At 41.4% G+C, this 24,232-nt stretch overlaps 1 protein-coding gene across 2 annotated transcripts in view; it reads right to left on the bottom strand.

Moving 5' to 3' along the window:
* The window catches only part of MCU (mitochondrial calcium uniporter), a 109,110-nt gene extending 87,925 nt beyond the window's left edge, over positions 1-21,185 (bottom strand). The window contains exons 1-2 of one of the 2 annotated variants that reach the window (XM_044420537.1): positions 21,050-21,101; positions 7,931-7,965 (exon numbers count right to left, since the gene is read on the bottom strand). In XM_044420537.1, the coding sequence (XP_044276472.1) occupies positions 7,931-7,933 (3 nt within the window). In that variant the 5' untranslated portion in view covers positions 7,934-7,965; positions 21,050-21,101. Of the gene's footprint in view, positions 1-7,930; positions 7,966-21,049 lie in introns of both variants that reach the window. The other variant, XM_044420535.1, reaches the window with a different exon arrangement.
* Positions 21,186-24,232: the final 3,047 nt, after the last annotated feature.

Genomic DNA, 24,232 nt, shown 5'->3' with positions numbered 1-24,232 from the left:
CAGTAATCCTCTTTCAAATTATTCACAGTGATTCTGAAAAGGGGATGGCCTTAACAATTCTTTACTTCTTTGACCACCTGGAGAATTAACATGCTTCATCACAATTCAAATGAACCTGTGTACAATGTTTTAGTTTTGCCTGTTTTCCTACTAATATTAAACAGTTGTTAGATTATTTAAACACAAGTATTTGCTCAACGCCAACATAAAGAATTGCCAACAGTCCCGATAAGCTAAAACCCTAAGTGATTTTGTATTCGAATTTTCTGCCAAAAAAGTAGGGTACATTTTGTTCATAAAAATCACAACACTGCAACAGGCAAATTCCATTTTAAGATGTTCTAAGGTACTATTGCATTGTGGTTATGATTCTGGCAGACACCATAAAAGCTTGAAGAATTCTGAATGATGTCAAAGTGTAATACTAAGGAACTCAGTTGTTGCATTTTGCTATTCTGCCTTTTGCTTTTTTATGAATGAGAATAGAACACCTTACATTAGAAAAAAACATAGTATTATACTCTACAAAAGAATATTGAATAGAATTTTAAATGACCTGGTTTGCACGTACTTAACTTTGGGTTATCGTTAAGTATAAGTTGTTGTTGAATCATGGGTTCGTATGTGTAAACCCAGCATGATGCTTTTTAAACCCAGCATGATGGTTTTACTAAAGGTTGTTAACCATGAACAACCCAGAATTCATAAACCAAGGGTTCTCTTTTTGGGTTGTTCATGGTTTACAACCCATAGTTAAACCATAAGGTAGAAATCATACGTAACAAATCCCACATTAAGCTGAAGTGCTGGTTTCTGGAACTGGGCATGTAGGCAAAGCTTCCTTAGATAAGGGGGACACCACTTATAGAAGGGAATCAGCAGGGTTTTCTACCTGCAGGCTGTTTCCATAGAATACTATCCATTTTCTAAATCAGTTTGTGCAAGCTTTTAAAATATTTTTTTAAAGACGAGTGTTCATTAAGCAACTGATGTGTTTTGTCTTTTTCTTACCTTAATATATGCATTGCCTTACACAGCCTCAAACTTCTAGGACAAATCTAATTCATTAAAATCTACTCTGATAGAATTCCCTAAGCTCTCAGATACAGACTCTTTCCCAGACCTGCTACCCAACATTTAGTTGAAGATGCCAAGAACTAAACAAGGGACCTGGTATACGCGAAGCATGTACTCTATGTTTGAGCTAACAGTACTGTATGCCTAAAACAGTTTACTATATGTAGGCTATATTTATATGTATAGTAAAATGGGAGTTACCCACATCCTCTTCTAGTCCCCAGAAACCAACTCCAGTATCTCAATATTTTTCTGACGAGGGCTTCCTGAAAGCTGGTGCAGGACATTGCTGCTCCAAGTTTCCAAACATAAGAATGTGTGAAAAAATAGAGTTGGGCTGCAGCTTGTCAAACAAATAAAGTTGATGCTGAGCAAATGTCCTGGAATATAGTCAACTTCAATGTCCAATTAAGTTAATAACATTTGTACACCTAATCTGAAAGGTTAGAATTAACACTAAAAGCGTGAAAGGGTTTATAGCATTTACACATTATTCTATAGCCTACCTTTCATTTTTTGCTATGAGAGCTTCCCTAGAGAGCTTCCTAAACAGCATTCTGTCTTAAGCTTAAGCATTTTTAAATGATGCATAACACTAGCTCAAACAGAGACCACCAATCTGTGCTGCATTTTCATCCCCGCAAGCTAGTAATTTCAGTAAAAAACAACACTCATATAAACAAATTCTTTAATTTAGAGTTACATTTTCAGGGTTCATATTTTCTAATTTGTATGGAATTGCTGTTTAACAAAGCTTCTTTACAAAAATAAGAATCGGTTTGAAACCATCTCTGCCTTTCTAGCACCCATATCCAAGATTGAGTGTCTCTTGTGTGTGCAGAGGGGAAAAGCTATTAACACCATCAATTTTTACAGGAAAATATCAGCATTTTCCAGATCTTTAAAGGTTTAAATTATTTCTGTACACACAGTGATAGTGGCTGTTTGAAGTCACTAGAGTTTCACAATGTGGGTACTAACTTCAGGCTGGATTCAACCCTTGGTTAATGAGCTCACCTCTCTCCTTTTCCTACTACATTCTAAAGTTCTCAGTGATTATTAGAGTAGAGTTCCTCATTATGTCCAAGCCAGTGATTTTTATCTTAATGTAGATTAGAAAACCAGAATAAACCAGGGTCAGATTAGACATAAAAAGAATATGGTTAAAGAAAGCCTGGATCTTCTCACAGAGGCAGGCATGCAGTGGGAAGAGGAGAACACGGACATGATACTGGTCCACAATTTCATAAACTGTGACTTATGAAGCAGATCATCCAAATATGCCCATTGTTTCCAAACAAAGTCCTCTCTATGTGGTTGCTGAAGGCATCCAAATATGCCCTATCCGTTTCCAAACAGATCAAGACAAAAGACTTCTAACTATAGTTTTTCTTTTGTTAAAACTGGTCAGCTAGCTGGTTTTGTGATACCAAAACAGAAGTATTGTAGACGTCATTAACAAAAGACACCAGCAAAATTAAAGGACCAAATATTAGGGTAATACAGCCTAATGCTGAGAAGTTGGTTCCAAGCTGAACCCCTCTGCTTCCTTCTTAACAAAAAGGAGATAGTGCCACCCACAGGGTAGCTCCTGCTGCTTGTGAGAAGATCACAGGAGCATCAGACACTACTCAACTGGTCTGCTCTTTCCATCTGACACCAGAGTACAGATCATATTACATCCACCCCTTATTTAGTTCTACCTGATCAACAATGTTTTTTCACCAGCCTCTTGGCTTATCTCAGGAGATATTGGCCTTGGTATTTCAGCTAAGAATTGCAACCTCATCAAATTCTGACATAACAACCTTAGAATGCTGTATTTTGGGAGAAACAGACCCAGTCTTTACAGTAGTTTCCATACAGTAGCTCTTATAAACTGCAGAAAGAATTTTGGTTAATTGGCAACACGGAAATATAATAAATAAATAGGACTGTAACAATTTTGCTATGATAAACATATTTAAACTATTTGCTTTATATATAAGTGCAGTTCTCACTAATGCTGAGGAATAAAATTCTACACAGGGAATCTTCTTGAAAAGAACGTCAAAATAATCAATACTTAATAGCATTCTATAGATTAATTCAGCAAATTTTCAAGAATCAACTTTTGCCTTTCGAACTATAACTTCCTATACTAAATTGAAAAATAGATCTCAGAAAGTAAAGCCTTCTGTATTGCCCCCCCCACCCCCCACTGTTTCTTAAAAGATCATTAAGAGGAGTCAACTCATTATATATTTAAAACTCTCCCATCTGTGGAGGCACTTTGCCAGGCTGAGGCCTGAACAAGACTGAAGTGGAATATATCAACTTCAACTCTTCGCTTAATTTAATGCTAAGAAACAAGAAACTAGGAAGTACATCACTGCAGGCATCAGAAAATTAATTTATTGGACAGTGTTATAATTATGAAAATAACTTTGTCAAGGTATTCAGAAATTAGAGAAGCCGCAGGTCTGAAGCATTCCCAGAAATGGGTGACTCATTGTTATTTTCCCATTCCCCCTACTCCTACATTCTTAAGTGCTAGAATACAGCAAAAGACTTATTACCTAAGTTTGCTGGTGCAGCCAATTATATAGCTCATGGCTCATCTACAATTCATTTTCCCCCCAAAACTTCTCTTGTTATAGGCAAACTTGCTGACAACAAAACCAAAAAGGTTCTAGTTCCTCATTTCATGGTCATCTTGAACTTCTCTACTAAATGGCCAGTAAATTCCCATGGATGTGAGGAAGCAGAAAAGGAGTACTCATCTCCCAACTCTTAGTATAATACATATTTTAAGCAGTCAAATCATCACAGAACTTTGGATAAGGGATCAGTTATTCAGTACCTGTTCAGAAGTTAAGAAAATGAACTATGGCTTCCTAGACATCATTTTTATTTCCAGATCCAAATTTGGAGTCAGAGCTCCAACTTAGAGATGGGGATCATTGAGAATCACCAGGTATCACTGACCCACACAGTAGGATTCTCTGATCCCCTTTCCACCTCAAGCTGCCTGGGGCATGCTGGGAGCTGTAGGAGTTTTTTTCAGTCTAAACACGCATAGGATTGTACGTTTAATTGCTAAAAGCATTGTGAAAAAGGAAAGTTTTCATTCTGTTCTGAAAAGTGGGGCAAGCCTCTGCCCACCAAACCTCTATGGGGAAGAAGTTAAAAAGCAAACCCAGACAACCAAACATCTTAGCAGGTCTTAGCAAGTTACTTCCTGAATTATGCATCACTCAGATCATTTAGGCTCTGGGTTCTGAGCACTTTGAATCATGCATGGCAACAGTATATTAGTATACAAAGAAATTTCAAAACAGAGGCTACATGTTCACAACACCATAGTAGGTAATAGTCAGATCTGAATGTATGCTACAATTTAACATGAAAATATTAGAATATTTTACAGCTCTGACTTAAACATTGACTATGTGACCTGGTTTACAAATCATAGGCATGAAGAATCATAGGACATGGAGTAAACACCAAAGATTAAATTCCAAAAGCAGGTTGACAGGAACATTCTATTTGACTACTGATAACCAGAAAAGGATGAGTGAACCTGTTTAAAGCCTAATACCTTATTAAATAGAAGTACTGTTACTATTACGTTGGCAATACCACACCATTTTGATAACAGTTTATTATTAACATTTAAATGTATATATCACCCTTCATCCACAAAATGCCAAGATGCTATACATAATAAAAACAGATAACAATTCCAATTCCAAATGATTCCAAATGTGCAACCCCATACCTAACAGGCTGAACACCAAACATTCCAGAACCAGGTATCACTGACCCACAGAGGGATTCTCAGGATTCAATTCATTGGTCTTCATCTACCACTTTATTAAGTCTGGACAGTGATTCAGCACCTCTACTGCCTCACCTAATTCAGATGACAGAAAGAAACAGAGCTGGGTATCACCACCATATTTATGAAGCATCATTCCAAACACAGAATTCAGACATTTACCTACTTATCTGAGAATAAGAGCCACTGAATTCAGTGTCAGGATCTGAACTGCTCAGTTGCGCCATCGGCTGCCAGAACCACAATGGCTGCAGCAGTGAGTGCAAGACTAGGTCTGTTGGAGACCTTAACCAGCACCAGCTGGGAAACCTGGAGAAAGAGCTACATAAGAACAAGAATGGTCTTCCTGACTTGCTGTGGCGCTTCATGTCCCCTGGTGTTGCTTGAACTCTTGCTGCCCTGCATCACTGGACTCTGTCTGCCTACCCACCTTGCCCTGCCCTGCCCTGTTCCTGGGCCCTGCCAGCCTTACCTCACCCAGGTTCCTGTGCTTATCCAAACCCCCTCACGTTCCTGCTCCTTCTTTGGTCTTGTCTTCCTGCTATTTGACTTCTGGACTGCTCCTTGACCATGTCTGTGCTTCTGGCCACTGGACTGTTCTTGGACAACACCTTTGCTTCTGACCCTTCCGCTGGACTCTGCCTGGTCTTGTGCTCTGTTGTCTGGATCCTGGTGCCCTGCCCTGGTTCCTGTGAGCTATACCCCAGACCCTGGCAATAGGATTGCATTGTTACTGCTTAAAACTAAGGGACAATTTTCTGCAAATGCAAATACAAATGCATAAAGCATCTGTAGCTCACAAAGAGATCAGTATCTAACATTTTGTAAAATCAGATTGGTATTTTCAAAAAAACTGCTTGCCCACATTGTTTACTAAAAGGTTTTATAAACTATCAAAATCTCATACCACAAGCTTCTCAGTATCACAACAGTTCTTACTCATTTAAATACCTGTAAACTCATATTACTTGGAGAGAGAAATGAGTTTACTTTACTGTCATCACAAGCTGACTGCATATATCACTTTCAGTGAACAGTTCTTTTAAAATCCACACACTTCAAGAAAGCTGATGTGTTCCTTAGATGTTATGCCTCTAATTTCAGGTGTTCCGTCTTGAAGCATAAGGTACTTCCTTCTACCAAACTGGCCACAATTGCATCAATGTTGATGAGTATGCCAGTAGTTTATTATTCTGAAATCTTCTCTTTTTCAACATATGTATATAGTTCTTATTTCCTGCAACTATGCCTTAAACATCACTGAAATCTTTGCATTATTCCTAGACAGTCAAAGGCAACACCACCACCTCTTGTGCAATCAATATTGCACAGGTACCAATCAGCAGAAACCGAATCCATAAACAAAATGTTGGCAGGCTACATTGCTCAGGATCCTTTCATTCCTCTTTGAACCATTACTGACTGCTGCACAATTTAGCACATGATAGCACGAACAGTTATCTAAATTGAGATTGAACCCAGCCACGCTTTTAAGTCCCATAAGCCCAAGACCATCACATTTATCCAAATAAGATAACTTGAAGCTTCTGTTAAAGTTCTGCACCATCCATAATAACTTTTTAATTACTTTTTCTCTATTTTATGATTTGATTTTTGTTTTGCTACTTTTGAAGATACTCAGCAGCTCCAGCAACTGCCTCAACTGCAGCAAGTTCATAGTGAACTTACAGGGCTTTATCATTACAGGGCTTTACAGCTGAGCTTATGAGACCCACAGAGACTTTCCAAAGGGATTGCTTTTAACTTGTTTGCGCACTGAATGCTGCTGGTAGGAGCAGCCAGGGATCCTTAAGTTTCCATTTGCCTTACTGGGGAAATACTTAAATAGTCTATATGATATAAATTAAGCAACACATGTCAAAATAACAACCAAATAAAAAATAACAAGGGAAGAAAGTCAGCTTTTTGACAGTGTAAGAATAAGTCATTCAGAATTTACTATCACATGTGAATAAATAGTAGACAGCTAGTGCTATTACCTAATAGTGTTAGATTTAGCAGCTAGTACTGAATTACACTAGGGATGGATCTGTTTTGCTTTCTCTATAACCTTTGCATGTTTTTCAAACACAACTTCATTCCATCCTGTTTCCGCATTAGTTCACAAGTGGGTTTTAAGTCAGCACAAAATGGTACACACACTTTTGAGCATAATTTCCCAATAAAAATAGTATGTATGCCATTTTCCTTAATGTATGCTGGTTTTGACTGTAGAACTGCATCACAAATTTGCAGAAGTGCAAAACCAGAATAATAATTTCATTCTGGACTGTGCTTAGTTTGTGAAGTTGAAAGTGGATTTTATTGTACTAAAATACAAATCAGTATATTTTTCCTTCCCAAAATTAGACTTCTAATTGTATTCTTTTCCAAATATTATACAATGGTTAGGTATCTAAAACAGGGCAACTGGAATAACACCCTAGTTTTAGTAATTAAAATAGTATCCAAATAATACATTATCTTATAGAGTGAGAAGATTCAAATAGCAACAAGGCTTCAAAGAATTATTTTTCTTTTAAGTATTTCTTAATTGACGATAAATGTAAACAAGTTCAGGTAACCTAGACAATGAGATGTCCTTTCAGATCTGAGCATGGCTGCTCCTGAAAGAATTTACAAGAACTTTTCAACCATGCTCTTATTTTATTTGCAAATATCACGTAAGTATTACTATTATACTCTCCTTAAATCCTATCCATTATTAAAATGTATATTCTGCTCTTCTGTCCAAAGATTAGTGAGTAGCTTATATATACAGAAACATTCACCATTGCCTTTGACTTTTCTTACTCGCTGCTATTCCTGAAGCAGATATCCTCCGACTGCAAAGACGTGTTCCAAATAAATACAGAGCCAAGGCAAGAAGGTTGGAGAGAGGAAGAAGATGGTATATGAAACCTTAAAAAACTGACAAGGGAAAAGAAAAGCCCTTAGTTACACCCCCTTATAGAGGCTGGGTAGCTACCTTTTCCTCCCACAAGATTCTCCAAACATATGAGCAGTACTAACCATTTTGCTGACATAACTGCCTGTTCCACTGCATTCTACAAAAGGAAAAAGAAATGTTTAATAACCTTTTGCATCATTCCACAAAATTTCAAATGCAACAGCAAGCTACACACAGAAGGTTCTTTGCACACTTGACCACAAACAGATGGTTGTTGCTGGGAGTGGATGAAGAGAAGAGCAAGTGTAAGAGAAGAAACTGGGTTTAAAATGTTACCAACTAAAGAATTTCTAACATAATAAGCAAGAAACTGAAACATTCACTGTCTGTAAATGTAGATGAGCAATTCCTGGTAACAGACATATCAAGAAAAGAACAGGAATAAGTTTCATCACAAAATATATTTGGCTCACTTATTGTATAGAATAAACATTCCTACAGCATATAAGGTTTAACCTAATTGTCTGTATCTTTTGAAATTTGTTTCCCTGTGGCCTTATTGTTCATATGCTTTTTTTCAGTACACACACACACACACCTCTACCTTCCCATTTAGACTAAAACATCATGAATTTGAAGAAGTGGATCCTTGGGCCAAAAAAAAAAAAAAAAAAGCTTATAGACCCTTACTGATCTCTAAGCTAGATTCCTGCAGTGCACTCTGTGTGAGGCTGCCCTTAGAGACTGTTCAGAAGATGCAACTTGTGTAAAACATGGCAGCCAGATTAATGACATAGACCAGAAGGGTCAAACAAGTAACACTGATTCTGACTCACTTGTACCAGGTGCCTATATGCTTCCAAACACAATTTAAAGTGCTAGTTTTAGCCTATAAACCCCAAATGGCTTAGGACTGCAATACCTGGCAGAATGCCTCTCTCAACTGCAATCTATCCGAAGTCTGCAATGAGGAAGTGGGGTCTGCCTCCATTCACCTCCTGCATGGAAGCCTCGGTTGGCAGCAACAAGGGGAAAGGCGTTCTCAGCGGTGCCCCCACGCCCCAGTAATGGAACAAGCTCCCCACTAAGGCCTGCCAGACACATGTTCTAATATCGGTCTGGCACCAGGTTAAGGCTGTCCTCTATGAAATGGCGTTAATTGGTTTTGATATTATATTGGGGCATTATGCCAGCTACTTAACAAGTTTTAATTTGTGTAAGCTATTGTAGCTTTTAAAATTGACTTTTAAATTTTGTATTGTAATTTTTTATTTTATATTTTATTGTATTTATGTACTGTTGTAAACTGCACAGATGACTTATTACTGTTATTACCATTATTATTAAGGGGGAGGTGAGGATGATGCCAAAATAGATTTGTTAGTCACTAATGTAACAAGTACGTCCCACCACTTGCTTACTTGAGCCTTGCCCTTCGTGGCTGCTGACCAAAGCCAAACACAGGATTGGTTCCTGGATCCTGGAGGTCATCAACACCTCTCTGAGGGACGGCCGGGTACCTGCCCCTTTAAAGGAGGCGGTAGTCCGGCCTGTCCTAAAGAAGGCTTCCCTGGATCCAGAGATGGCCACCAATTATAGACTGGCGGCCAACATCCAGTTTCTGGGCAAGGTGTTAGAACGGGTGGTGGCGGGACAACTCCAAGCACTCTTGGATGAGACTGATTATCTGGCCCCATTTCAGTCCGGCTTCAGACCCGGGTATGGTACTGAATCTGCCTTGGTCGCCCTGTATGATGACCTGTGCAGGGAGAAAGACAGGGGGAGTGCGTCCCTGTTGGTCCTCCTGGACCTCTCAGCAGCTTTCGATACCATCGACCATGGTATCCTTCTGGATAGGCTAAGGGGGCTGGGAGTAGTGGTTCCGCTCCTACCTCGATGGCCGATTCCAGAAGGTGGTGCTGGGGGACTTTACCTCTGCGCCATGGCAGCTATGCCATGGAGTACCGCAGGGGTCTATTTTGTCCCCTTTGCTATTCAACATCTACATGAAACTGCTGGGAGAGGTCATCAGGAGGTGTGGGCTGCGGAATCATCAGTATGCTGATGATACCCAGCTCTACCTCTACCTCTCTTTCACAACCAATCCAGGTGAGGCAGTGGCTGTACTGAACTGGTGCCTGGCCGAGGTAATGGGTTGGATGAGGGCCAATAAACTGAAGCTCAATCCAGACAAGACGGAGGTCCTGTTGGTGGGTGGCTCAGGCTCTGGGGTAGGTGACTTGGTCCTTGTCCTGAATGGGGTTGCACTGCCTCTGAAGGACAGAGTCTGCAGCTTGGGAGTCCTCCTCGACCCAGAGTTTTCTTTGGAAGCTCAAGTGACTGCTGTGGTGAGGAGCACTTTCCTTCAGCTTCGGCTAATCCATCAGCTGTGTCCCTACCTGGAGGACGACTGCCTAGTGACAGTGACAAATGCATTGGTCACTTCCCGATTGGACTACTGTAACACGCTCTACGTGGGGCTGCCCTTGAAGACAGTCGGGATACTTCAGATGTGCAAAACAGAGCAGCCAGGTTTCTGACGGGGACTGGGCGTTACTCTCACATAACCCCAGTCCTCTACCAGCTTCACTGGCCCCCCATCGAAGTCTGGGCTCAATTCAAGGTGCATGATTCTGACCCACTTAGGGCCTTACAAGCCTCAAACAGCATTAACTGGTAGCAATCTGGCAGTCACCACAGAGTTTTCAATATAAATGTCATATTTACACAGTAGGAAGTTCCACTAAACAATCAAATCTCCACATTCTTCACTAGCTGCAGCTTCCAAACCAAAATGACCAGCAGCCCCACATAAGGCACATTACAATAGTCCCAACCTGAGGTTGCCAGTACATGTATCACGTCCATGAACAGTCAGAGCTGTTACGACAAAAAGAGTTGGCAATGGGTGCTCTCTGCCACCAAGGCCACTCAAGCACTTCCAGCCTAGATCACTTTCTCTGTAGGGGGAGCACAACCACATTCAGAAGTAGGTTTTTCAGCCTTCAGACCTGAGGCAAGCCACCCAGAGAGCTTCTGACTTACTAGAATTCAGTTTTGGCTAACTGGCTCTCATCCAGCCAATTACAACAGCCAGACATCAATCCAGGTTGTATATGGTCAAACCAGACTCAGAAGCAGCAAAGAAATAGAGCTGGATTTCAAGCTCACCTCAAGTCGCCTAGTAACAACATGCCATGGCTTCATATAGGTTTTAGAAAGCATCGATGAGAAGTTAGTGCCCTGCAGGATCCCCCAGCAATATTACCAAAGAGCTGAGACAAAACTCCCCAATGTCACTTTCTGGAATCAACCCCAGAGCGCCAATCTAATAAGATGCCATGATCAAAGCAGCCTTCTCCAATTTGGTGAATGCTCATAATTTCCAACCAAATGCTATGCTTGTTTGCAGTTAACAACAGGTTGGTGAAGGCTGTACATCAATATCAAAAGCCAATGAGAAATGAAGCAGAAAAAACAGGGTCACATTTCTTCTCTCCCTCTTCCAATAAATGTTGTGCATCAGGGCTACCAAGACCAAATACATTCTGGACCAAGCCTGAACCCAGACTGGAATGGGTTGGAATACTCCATATTCTCCAAAACCATCTGCAAGTGTACCATCAGCACCCTCTCCAGCATCTTGATCAAAAAGAATGTATTTGTAACTAGGGAGTAATTGCCACAAACCTCACTGTCAAGGGAGGGCTTTTTCAGAAGTTGCTGCACTGGCGTTCCTTTATGTAAATGTACATTAACCACTTCTGGAACCATTAGGCCAAACCTCCCTAGTTTATCTTAATACTCCAAGGAAAAGATATTATAAGCAAGCCTCTTCTTCCCTTTCCATTTCGAGCAGATACAGATGAGACTTGAGAAGCACAGCCATTTTATTAAAGCTTAACAACTTGCAAAACAGTATAAATCAAAGTAGCACTCCCCTTGAGATGTGAGAGTAGCATCTGCCCATGTAAAGAGCTGTATCAAAACTTGAACTTGCTCTCCTACCCTCCCTTTCAGAAAGATTCTGACTCCACCCTCAGGGTGGCTCTTGCTGCTAGAGGGAGAAACAGCAGGAACGCCAGGCTCTTTGTAACTGGCTTCCTCACACAGTCAAGGAACTCCCCCTCAATTTCCTCCCCGCAGTTCTGAAATGACTTCCTCCTCTTCTAAGGCAGGCTGGTTCAAGATAACCTTGAAACTGCAGAATCATCTGCCCAACTCTGCCCATCCTCTGCCTCCTCAGAATCAGACAAATCTATGTGAGCAGAGCATAGCATGCAAGAGCTGGGGCTACTGTCCGCAAAAGCACTGAAACAGCAGGTGGTTGGCCAAAGTGCTGCTAATGTCTTGGTCACACCCTCAGACCACATCAACTAAAATCAATGCCACAAAACTGGGCAAGATCAGACACCTCATCAATACCTGTTTCTACCATGCACATGAATACTAATAGGATAGATACTACCCTGTAACATTCATGAAAGCATTACCTATACAGGAATATGTCCATATACACAGCCAAAGATTCATAGTTCACATGAAAATCAGTAGTTACCAGCCCTGTAAGTGAGCCCATTCAGAAGTTTATGAAGTCACACAGGATCACAGAATCATAGAACAGTAGATTGAAAGGGGCTTATAAAGTCACTGAGTCCAACCTCTTGCTAAGTGAAGGACTCCAAGCAATACAACTGCCTCTTGAAGTCCTTCAATGTGAGAAAGCCCACAATCTCCCTAGGCAATTGGTTCCATTGCCATATTGCTCTAGCAGCCAAAGTTTTTCCTGATCTCTAGCCAGACTCTGACTTCCTGTAACATGAGCCCATTCGTCTGTATCCTGCATGCTGGCATGACTGAGAAGAGATCCTGGTCCTCTTCTGCTTGACAGCCTTTCAAGTATTTGAAAACTGCTATTGTATTTCCACTCAGTCGTCTCTTCTTGAGGGTAAATATGCCCAGTTCTTTTAAACTCTCCCCACAGGGCTTTGTTTTCAGAGCCCTGATCATCTTTGTCATCCTCCTCTGAACCCCCTCCAGCTTGTCTGCATCCTTCTTGAAGTGTGGTGCTAGTGCAGCCCATCTCAGCACTTTGCATATGGATGTTTGGTATATATTTTATTACAGTGATGCCTTGTATTTCAAATTTAATTAATTTCAAGAGGCTGTTTGAACTCTGAATCGTTTGAAGTCTGAATCAACTTCCCCCTTAGAAATAAAGGAAAGTTAATTAATCCATTACCAGACCCTAAACAATACCCATTTCGATAAACTTAAACAGCAAATATGCATAATTTAAGGTAAAAATAACACAATTGCATGCCAAAATTATTAATTAAAACTTGAAAACACTCAATACATAAATATGTATTGTATAATAAAATGAAAATTGCATTTACTGTACTGTACAAGTATTACGCAAGGCACACAACAAATGAAGTTCATGCAGCAATTGCATTTTTTCACTGTGCATGAAGTTTGAATGTAGAAGCATCATTCGAACTCTGGAGCGATTTTATATTGACTTCAGTGTTCGAACTCTGGATCGTTCGAAGTTGGAGTCGTTTGAACCAGAAGGCATTGTATTTCTCTACCATGTTAAGTGAACACTGTGTGTCTCCTACAGCACCATTTCCTTCACATGTAAAGCTTATATGGAAGAAAATGGCTCAACATCCCTACCAGAATGTTGAACCAGCCCTTTATAAGTGATCCTCACTGGATATTGAGTTCAAAGTTTTACTCAGAACATATCCCATGGACATGGTTTAAAGGCCCATGATGCATCTGACTTTCTGAAGCTAAATAATTACAATGCTAGATGGGAGACTGCCAGGCATGCTCCCTTGATTTATTGTTGTATATTTAAAACTGACTCATATTATTCTTCTAAATACTGATAACATAAAAAGTCTTCAACTCAAAACAGAATTGGGTAACTTATAGCCCCCTTCAGATGTTTTGCATTAGAACTCCCTTCATCCCTCAACATTCGCTATGCTGGCTACAGCTGATTGGATTTGTAGGCCAAAGTATCAGGAGCATTATGTGACCCAGCCCTGTATTAGTTCAATGCCTTTATTGGGTTTGTTGTTGTAAGTCGCAAAGTCGTATCCGACCCATCGCGACCCCATGGACAACATTCCTCCAGGCCTTCCTGTCCTCCACCATCCCCCGGAGTCCACCCAAGCTCACACCAACTGCCTCAGTGACTCCATCTAGCCACCTCATCCTCTGCCATTCCCTTCTTCTTTGCCATCCATTGTTCCCAGCATTAGGCTCTTCTCCAGTGAGTCCTTCCTTCTCATTAGGTGACCAAAGTATTTGAGTTTCATCTTCATACCATAAAATTGTGAGCAATCTTACTCACTAGTCTGAAATTGTAGAGGGTTCTGATCATTACCCCACTGAGATTTCCAGATTATATTTAATGGAGCAACACAGCTACCTACAACTATTGTAAAAAAAGTTTTGTAACATTCTCTTCAATTCATCCACTAGGAGGCAACATTTTCCTAGTAAACTGGAGCTTTTGATAAACATTTGTTGACCAAGTCATGTGCTAAAATTTGCAAGACAAGTTTGCACAGAAACTTCATAATAGCCTCAATTTTGTACTATGCCCGAAAAATAAAAAGGTTGACCACCCATACAGGTACAAAAAGATAGCACAGGGAAAATCTATGTTACCACCACTCTTGCCTTGCTTGCAGTAGCTCTGTGATGGTGGCAGACCATCCTTTCCCAAGCTGGGGTCATCCTGATATTTTGGGCTTCAATTCCCAGTATGACCAATGGTCATAAATTCAGGAAGACAACACATGAGCACTCTGTGGCTTGCACTGAAGTAATGAATAAATTATTTAATAATAAATAAAATCAAGTTTCCGAGAAAAGACCCATATAGGTGTTCACCAAAATTTGTTATAGTAACAACTTCCCTTAATCAAATAGGTTTTAGGATTAAGGAAGCTTATCTTTTACAACACAAATAACATGAAAATAGAAGGATATATCCAGAGTTTCATTGCCGTTTCCTGGAATTCTCCCCTCATCTTAATATTTATAATTAATAGTCATGAAGTAATAGTACCAAGTGGCAACTCAAGACATTCAAGAGGCCAAACTCTTATAAACCAACAAAAGCAAGTTATTTAGTGCAAGTTATTTAGAGCAGTGGGCAATATGGCCTCCAAGGGAACCATGCCATATTTCTAGGGAGCCACAATAAATTTCTGAGGAGGGCACCCAAACTGAACTATCAGGCATATGATCAATTTGCCATAATCCTCATATCTTATTCTCTGTGCTAATTTCAGTAGCACAAGTATTAAAAATTACTACATTTACAATAAATGTCTTTATGAAAAAGGCAGTCTGTAATGAATGATGTTTTATATTCATTAGAAACCAGTGCAGATTAATAGGTAGTGCAGATAGTAAAGTATTTTTTTGTCTAGCTAATGGGAGGGCCACAGAAGTAAATGAGGATCATAGAAACATAGAAAACAGAGCAAGTCAGAAGGGGTCTCCTGGGCCATCTAGTCTGACCTCCGGCACCAGCCGGCTCCGCTCATGACATGCCCACCATGTGGACGTCCAGCCTATCCTTGAACACCTGCACCGATGGGGCCTCATCAGAAGCACTATGAGCAAGAAAAGGTTGAGAAACCCTGCTTTAGAGTTCCTACCCTAATCCATGCCCCCAACTTCCATCATCCTCACACAACAAGGACAATGGTCATGAAAATTCTAATCCAAGGTATCGAGTAGACACTAGGGTGGGGGAGACTACATACAAACATGGCGATGCCACTTATTTCTCATTTTCCCGGCCAAATGAAGTGCCTGCAAACTTCCAGGTCACTTGGAAGAGTCTGGTCTGCATGGCAGATGCAGGAGTGATTCATGAACTGTCTGCCAGATACAGGCCAGCCAATTTCAGCATGCTTCTCTATCACAAACCAGAATTGCTGAATTATTCCAGACTATTTTGATTTTGTAAAAATCACCAGAACAACACAGAGTGCCATCTACTGCATACATAGGATGATTGCTCAATGAAATCTAATATAACCTTGAAATAAAATGAAAACAATATTCTACTGATTTTAAAAAACAAAACATGGTGAAGAATTTCTTCCTCATAATGACTGGTTGTAACAAGGAGAAAACAAAATTATTTGACAGGAAGGACATCTAAATAAGCAATCTTTTACATGTATTTCCCCACTGTTGTTATATTAGAAGTACCTTCATTCACTCATGTTTATTAAAAGCTATTTTATTTTGCAACACTGTACAGTAACAAACCTGATCCAGTGATAGACTGTGATCAGTTTCATATTAGTACATCAAATGCATCTCTTCCTTTAATTTCATACATACATTTGATCAGAGGAAACTGATCAAGGGACTCCACCAGCAGCCAAACTTCCAGAAGCAAGTGACCAAGCGTCTGGTGGTGAAGTTGTAGTGGAAGATGAGACAAAGGCACAGGCAAAGGGGTAAGGGGCCTGAGTTAGCCCAGCAAACAGTCTTTTCCAAGAGGCCCTGTGTGCCTGAAAGCAGCAACTGCAAGGGAGTGGCCTGATTACTAGCAGCAGCTGTGTGGGTGTGGAGATTCATTCTGGTTCCTGACCCCTAGCTGAGCAGAGCATGTGTCCAGCTGGTCCAGGGACTCTAGGCTATAAGCAGCCATGCTCCTGGGAGCAAGCGACCAGAGCAAGCAAACTGGAATGTGGCAGCAGGGAAGGTCCCTAACATTTTTCTCCTCTGCTCCTAGTTTTGTCCTCTTTGCTTTCTTTAGTGTAACACACTCCCATTTACTGGTAGGGCTGTGTTGTTAACATTCAAGGAACACAGGAGAAAGCACCAGTTGCCACAACAGGACCAGCAAGCTATAATCAAAAAGGTAACAGAAAGTATGGACTGAGAAGAGTACCTAGTGCTCATATCTTCAATATCTCTGCAACGTTTGTTTTCCTGCCTGATGTCAACAGGGCCTACACATGCAACAAGTGCAAGCTAGCAGCCCTGTCAGAAGAAAGGTGAGGGCACTAGGGCAGGGAGTGTCCACCCTCACAGTAATAAACGAGATGAAGAGTTTTTAGACAGAGCAGTGGAACTGCAACAGCTAATAGTACAGAAGCTAGAAGTACAACAGCAAGCTGAGGCAGAAGAACAGAAGGAACAGAAAGGGAGATGGAGTCACACTGTATGTTAAACATACATATCTTTGAAATATAGGAGGATGAGCTTAGTAGCCCCATCTAGAGCATCTGGATTAATATAAATGGAACAAGGAATAAAAGGAACACAGCATCTATTATTGACCACCCAGTTGAGGAGACAGTGAGGATGAAACTTTTGAAAAGCAAATTACCAGTCTTTCAAGGAAACATGATGTCATCATTATGGGGGACTTCAATTTCCCTAACATCCATTGAGAGACAAATTCTATCAAACATGGCCACTCCAAGAGATTCCTAATAAAGTGGAGGAAGAAACAAGAGAAACAGCTATCCTTGACTTGATACTAAGCAAGAGGGAAAACTAGGGGACAAAGTTTCTACAGGAACTTTGCAGGAAAGTGACCATGCCATACTTGAATTCTTGATTCTAAAGGAAGCAAAAGCCAAATGTAGCCAAATATGTACCCTGGATTTCAAGAAAGCCAATTTTAATAAACTCTGGATGATGGTAAGTAAAGTCGCATAGCAAATGACTCTAATGAGAAAATAAGTTCACAATGGGTGAAAATTTTTAAAAAAGAAATTTCTAAAGGCACAATTTCAAACAATTCCAACAAGGAAAAAGTGTCATAAAGCAGCTGGCAGAAGAACTCTAACAACCACTGTCTATTATCTTTGAGAAATCATGGAGGACAGGGGAAGTGCCAGATTAATGGAGAAGGGCCAGTGTTGTCCCTATCTTCAAGAAAGGAAAAAAAGAACCACCTGGGAACTACATACCAGTCAGTCTGACATCAATTCCTGGGAAAATTATGGAACAGGATTTACAGTAGTCAGTCTGCAAATACCTTGAAAGCAATGCAGTGATTACTAGAAGCCAACTTGGATTCCTCAAGAGCAAATCCTGCCAGACAAATCTGATTTCTTTTTTTTCTTTTTCTTTTTTTTTGCTTGGGTAACCTCCCTAATGGACAGTGGGGATGCTGTGGACATAATCTATCTTGACATCAGCAAAGCTTTGACAAAGTTTCCCATAATATCCTGATTAGCAAACTAACTCAAAGTGGGCTAGAGGGAACAACGATCAGGTGGCTCCATAGTTGGCTGAAGAATCAGATTCAAAGAGTCTGATGGCACCTTTTCAAACTGGGAAGAAGTAACAAGCAGGGTACCACAGCATCCAGTTTTGGACTCAGGGCACTTCAACATTTTTATTAATAATTTCAGTGCAGGTAATGATTATCTGACAGAAAGAAGATTCAGGGTAATCTTGATAGGGACAAATGCCAAGTCCTCCACCTAGGAAAAAGAAACCAAATGCATCCTTACAAGATGGGGAATACTTGGCTCAATCGTACTGGAAGTGACAAGGATCTTGGAACTGTTGTAGCTCACATGACAATGTGATGTGGCTGCAAAAAAAAGGGCAAATGCTATTTTAGGCTGCATTAACAAAACTATCACTTGCAAATCCCATGAAGCACTAGTTTCCCTTCACTCAGTACTGACTGAGCTTCATCTGGAGTATTGTGGACAGTTCTGGGCACCACAGTTTAAGAAAGATACAGACAAGCTGTAAAGGGTTTGGGGGAGGGCAACAACGATGACTGGAAAATCCTGTGAGGAAAGATTGAAAGAACTGGGCATGCTTAGCCTCAAGAAGAGAAGACTAAGGGGAGATATGATAGCACTCTACATGTGATAGCATTCTACAAGTACTTAAAAAGCTGTCACAAAGAGAAGAAAGGATCTTTTCCCAGAGTGTGGAACACTGAATAATGGACTCAAATTACAGGAAGCCAGTTTCTGGTTAGATACTGGGAAAAATCTCCTGACTGTTAGAGTAGTATAACAATGGAACCCATGACCTAGGGAGGTTGTGGGCTCCCCCACACTAGAGGCATTCAGGATGCAGCTGGACAGCCACCTGAGTGGGATGGTTCAGCTTGGAGTCCCATACTGAGCAGGGCCTTGGCTCCAATGGCCTTCTGGCCCTTTCCAGTGCTACAATTCTATGATTTGATGATAAAAACAACTTTTTCAAACTGTTTTGTACTGTTAGTATTCAGTGCAACCTAGAACTATATCTAATAAATGCATACCTCATTCAAATTCTATGACATGGGGCTCTATTATCATGACAACCTCCTTGTCCCTGTGTATTTCTACAGAGGCCTTATGTGTCAAAACTATGAGTTGCAAAACATAAAAAATAGGAAGTAGAAAAGGTTTTTGGCATTTAAACCCTTTCTTCCTTCTGACTTTTACTTGATATCTTAAGGAAATATGAGTCAGATTTTCAAAACTGTACTTCATTTGAATATAAAAATTAAAATGCGCACTCATTCCAATTTGCATTTTAATGTCTTGTTGAAACTTTCATTCCTGGACAGAAGCTTCATAAACTATTTCAAAGAGTACATCACAGGACAAAGCAAAGAAAAACACACATGAGCTACAGTAAAATGTTAAAACTTATTCTGTCATATATTTTTATAAGTTATGTTCCTGCAGTTGAAGTTAAAACCAAGAATTAAACATTTCAGCTTTGAACCAAGCATGGCCTTACATTCTTCTCTACTTCTACATAATATCATCTTTAATTCCCCTGACGCTGGATGGATGGCCTTTTAGAATATAGAAAGAATATTTTCTGGTGGTGTAGACAACAGAAAATATTGTAAGGAGGTTGGATGGTGGAAGCACATGCAGCTGTTCTGACATTATTATATAAAAGCCCAGATTTTCTCAGAAACACTGAAATATGATTCCTACTATACACACAAAGATAAGGAAATGGAATTTAACAAGGGAAGTATCAATCAAATCGCCAATAAACAACAGCCTTGGGAAATAGACAGGGTCTAAAGGGTCAGCAACAGGCATTTAGAACACACACACCCCATCGTATTATTTCATCATTTTCAGTTGTGAACTCTTTGCTACCATGTGCAGATCTGCTCTCAAGGGGTAGCAACTTTCAGATTACAAGAATTTCATTCTGCTCTTAAATACTACCTTACCCATTACGGGTCATCAACGAACTTTTATTGTTTTACAGCTTAAACATGTCATGCAAATTGTCAACATGAAAAGTGCTGCACACAGATTTGCATTCAAGGCAACCACACTGCATTGATCCTGTGCTCTACCGAGTAACTTTGCCTAGAGACCGGGGGGGGGGGGGAGTGGGGAAGGAGAGAGCAAGAACGCACTCCTCACAACTGTAAGAAATCACTAGGTGAAATCCCGCCAGCACAATATGGATCAAGACAACAGTGTAACAACTGTTCTACTCCGGTTTCGTTTCTAAGTAAGGTGGGGGGGAGAGATAGAGGAAAAAGCAGAGTTGGCTCATTCTTCCTTGCCCTTTTGCGGCTTGAATGAATGAAAATTGAGACGAAGCCGATATGCCACCCATCCAAACATGCTCCTCCAGGAGGAACCTATTCCCCCCGCCCTCCAGTCAGTCAAGTTGCGACGGGCCCACGCGAGGATGGCCGGCTGCTGTGCCGAGATAACAAGGGGATGCAGCAGCGGGGAAAGGAGCAGCGGCTCCTGGATCTCCAAGTCACTGCAGCAGTAGCAGCTCCCTCCTCCGCCTCTTTTCTCCGCACACCGCAGCATGCAGCTCCTTCTCTCTCTCCCTCTCTCTCTCTCTCTGCCAGCGACAACGATACGCCTTGATTTGCTCCCAACCCGGGCGCTGAGGAGAAAAGGAAGGAAAGGGAAACCGAACGAGAAGAAGGGGGTCGCCCTTGTCCCGGGCGGGCGGTCCTTCCACTAGCGGGGCGGACCCTGAGCAAGCACTGGGTTGGGCTGCCTGCCTAAGGGAGGGAAGAACGGGGAGGCTCCGGCGGGCGGCACCGGGCACGTCCCGCGTCAAAAGAAAGCCCGCCGCTCAAGTGCCGCCTCGCACGCCTCAGCCAGGAGGCTCGGAGCGCCTCCGACGAAGAGCAACGGCGAGCCCGCCGCCCGAGCCCGCTCCGCCTCGCCAGCGTCCCAGCCCTCAGCCCCGGCCTCCAGGGCGCCGCCCCAGGGACTCACCGTCCTGTGCCGCTGCTGCTGACGGTGCCTCGCCAGCCCTGGGAAGCGGCCGGCGGCTGTCAGCGCCGCTCCTCCTCCGCCACCGGGAGTCCGGGTGAGGAGGAGCAGCAGCGATCTACCCGCGGTGGCCGCCATCTCTCAACTAGAAGTCGCCCCACTCTCCGGCAGGCAGCGCTGCCGGGCTGCTGGAAGGGGGCGGGGAGATCCCCGCGCGCGCACCAGCCAATCGCGTGGCCCTCCCTGCTCAGGGCGCGGGTGTCGCTTGTCGGTGCCAGACCGAGCCCACCGCCGCCAGAGCCAATCGCCACTGTGCAGGCCTTAAGAGAGGCGGGACTAAGAGTGTACAGAGTTGTCTGTCATACGAAGGGCGGGGGAAGAAGGCGTAAGAACTGATTGTTCAGCTGCGAGTAGAGCGCAGGTGAGAGAGAAACGGCGTGAAGAGAAGTCGGTCATTGACTGGGAATTGGGCTGCCCGGCGAGACTGAAGAGACGCTGGACGGCCCGCATGGAACTACTGAAGGCATCTTCGGATGCAGTCCTGTGCCCGCCTACTTGGGGGAAAATCCTCTGGCACTCAGTGGGGCTTCATCTGAATAGACATGCGTACGATTGTTTGGCAGGCAGGCAGGGTTCCGTGTTTTCTTTTCTCACGAAGAAATCAAAAGTGGCAAAAGAAAAATCCCCAAATCCATATTCGGGTAATACCATTAACGGGGTAACTTATATGTAACTTATAAACGAGGGAGTTCCAATCATCTCGAAAGTGAACTGAAGTTCCTGCGAAAACCTGGAAACCTGAACATCTGAGTTGGTTTAATAGAAACATTGAAATAGAAGTAGGAATCCTAATACGGATTTTGGGATGTTTTCTGGTATTAGATTTACAGTGCGATCCTAAACATGTCTACTCAGAAGTCAAATCACTTCTTCCTCAGTTGTTCCCTCCCAGATGAACAGATATAGGATTGTAGAACCATTAAAATATTTGTTAATGCAGAAGGCAGTTTCATTTTTCCTTTCTTTGTCCAAAATGCTATCATGATTTAATTAATTAATGCCTTTACTGCCCAACAGCCAAAACCCTGTAGGTGGTTATGATTTGCAGTAGCATCTACAAAACACCTTATTTTTCCTGACCTCATTAAAAGCTATACCACATGATTTTCATGAGGGGTGGGGAATCAACAGGGGTTCTACCAAACTAAAATTGGTATCAACAAACAGGCATTGTGGTGGGGAGTGTGTGTGTGTGTTTGTGTGTGTGTGGGGATCCAGGCCCTTGATGTTATTGCATGCAAACTAACCTGCACCTGAGGTCACAAGGAATGGCCTGGGGGCTATTCTGCTTCCATTCATAGTGGCCCTGTGTGGAACGAATTGCAAATAAGGAAGTTGGACAGCTTCTGATGATTATGTTTGCAGAGCACTGCAGATTGGGTTATATGCATAACATCGTCCAAATTGCTCAGGGCACAATCTTATGTATGTTTCGACAAAATCTGACTCTGAGCCTTTGCGAGCCAGCTCACAGTTTATTGTTTCCTGTATACACATGCATAAGATTGCACCCTCAGTTTTCAGTACCTGACACAGTAGATCTTCACACAGTCCAAGTCAATACAAGACTATTCAAAAGTCTACTTACTCAAAAGTAAGTCCCATAGAATTCAGTACACCTTACTGTCAGATAAGTGGGCACAATTTATATCTAAAGGAACGCTTGCATCCATATATGCCCTCCCGCCCCTTGAGATCAGCAACAGATGCCCTTCTCCGGGATCCCTCTGTGAATGATATTAGGAGGGTGAGTACCCGGAGGAGGGCTTTCTCTGTGGTGGCGCCCCATCTATGGAATGCGCTCCCCAGAGAGGTCTGCCTGGCGCCGTCATTATTTGCTTTTCGGCACCAGTCCAAGACCTTTTTATTTAAAACTTATTTTAATTGTTAAATTATTTGTATTTATAGGATTTTAAATTTTTAGCCAAGATGCACCAGGGGTTTTTAAATAAATTTTTATTGTTATATTGTTATTATTTATGTATTTATGTATTTATGTATTTTGTTTGTTGTTAGCCGCCCCAAGGCTTCGTTGCGATGGGGGCGGCATACAAATGTTTTAAATAAATAAAATAAATTTGCTGCCATCTTAGCAGAATTTACTTTTTAAAGGGTTTATATTAATTGTTGATGTAAGATTGATGTGAAAGGTAGAAGTGGTTGGACCTCGATCTTAGTCCAGTGATAGGCTTATTGAACAAGCAACTGTCTTTAAACCTGCTTTGCTGAATTTGTCACAAGGCAACCATATGGACTTTGCCACGTTTATAATTGCATGTGTTAAAGGCATAAGGAACTCTTGTGCGATGTTTAGATTTATATCAAAGGCTTGATACAGCTCACATTATCACAAAATGCTTCTACTAATATTCCTCTACGTCTGGGGAAATCATCCAGATATTATAATTTCATCTTGCTGTAGTTTGTTTCAATGTATATCCTACCACATTTTTTTAAAAGTCAGAAAGGCTAACAACAATTAGGCTGTAATCTGATACCTACTTATCTGGAAGTAAACACTGTTGAACTCAATAGGAATTACTTCTGAGTAAACTGGTTTAAGATTCAGTGGTTTAAACAAAATCCCACCAAAACAAAAAAAGGACATTGATTACATTGATACATTAATAAAAATCAACAATCAGAAAAATCAACAACTACTAATATTGGAAGCTACTACTCTGATGTAGTAGCTTCCAATAGAATATTACAATCTGGAATAAATTTATTTTTTACTGGAACAACCTGGTCTTAACTGAACTCCTAAATATAAAAACTGTGTGGCTCAGTTAATCCTATCAGTTGGTGGGGAAGTATTCCATAACAAAGGTGCCAGCACTTACATTATTCTGCCCCTCATACCCAGGGATCAGCAATGATCAATATGTATGAGATTCTCCCAACTCTGTTTTCAGTTGTGACCTGGTTTTCTTTTTGTTCAAATGGCAAAGTACACATTTTGGCAGGCCTTGTTTGAAAGTGTGCACTCCCCGTAGACTAAAGCATGAATATATGTATTTTCCATGCCCTTGTTTCTTTTACTGCATGTTTCAATGACCAATTCAGATAAAAATGATTCAAATGGAAATGCTACTTCTGTCTGCCCAAACTAGCATCACACATGGG

Source organism: Varanus komodoensis, unplaced genomic scaffold, assembly GCF_004798865.1.
Source record: "Varanus komodoensis strain SLA01 unplaced genomic scaffold, ASM479886v1 scaffold11, whole genome shotgun sequence".
Lineage (NCBI taxonomy): Eukaryota > Metazoa > Chordata > Lepidosauria > Squamata > Varanidae > Varanus > Varanus komodoensis.
Note: the sequence above shows the minus strand (reverse complement) of the source record. Positions and strands in the feature narration are given on the sequence as shown.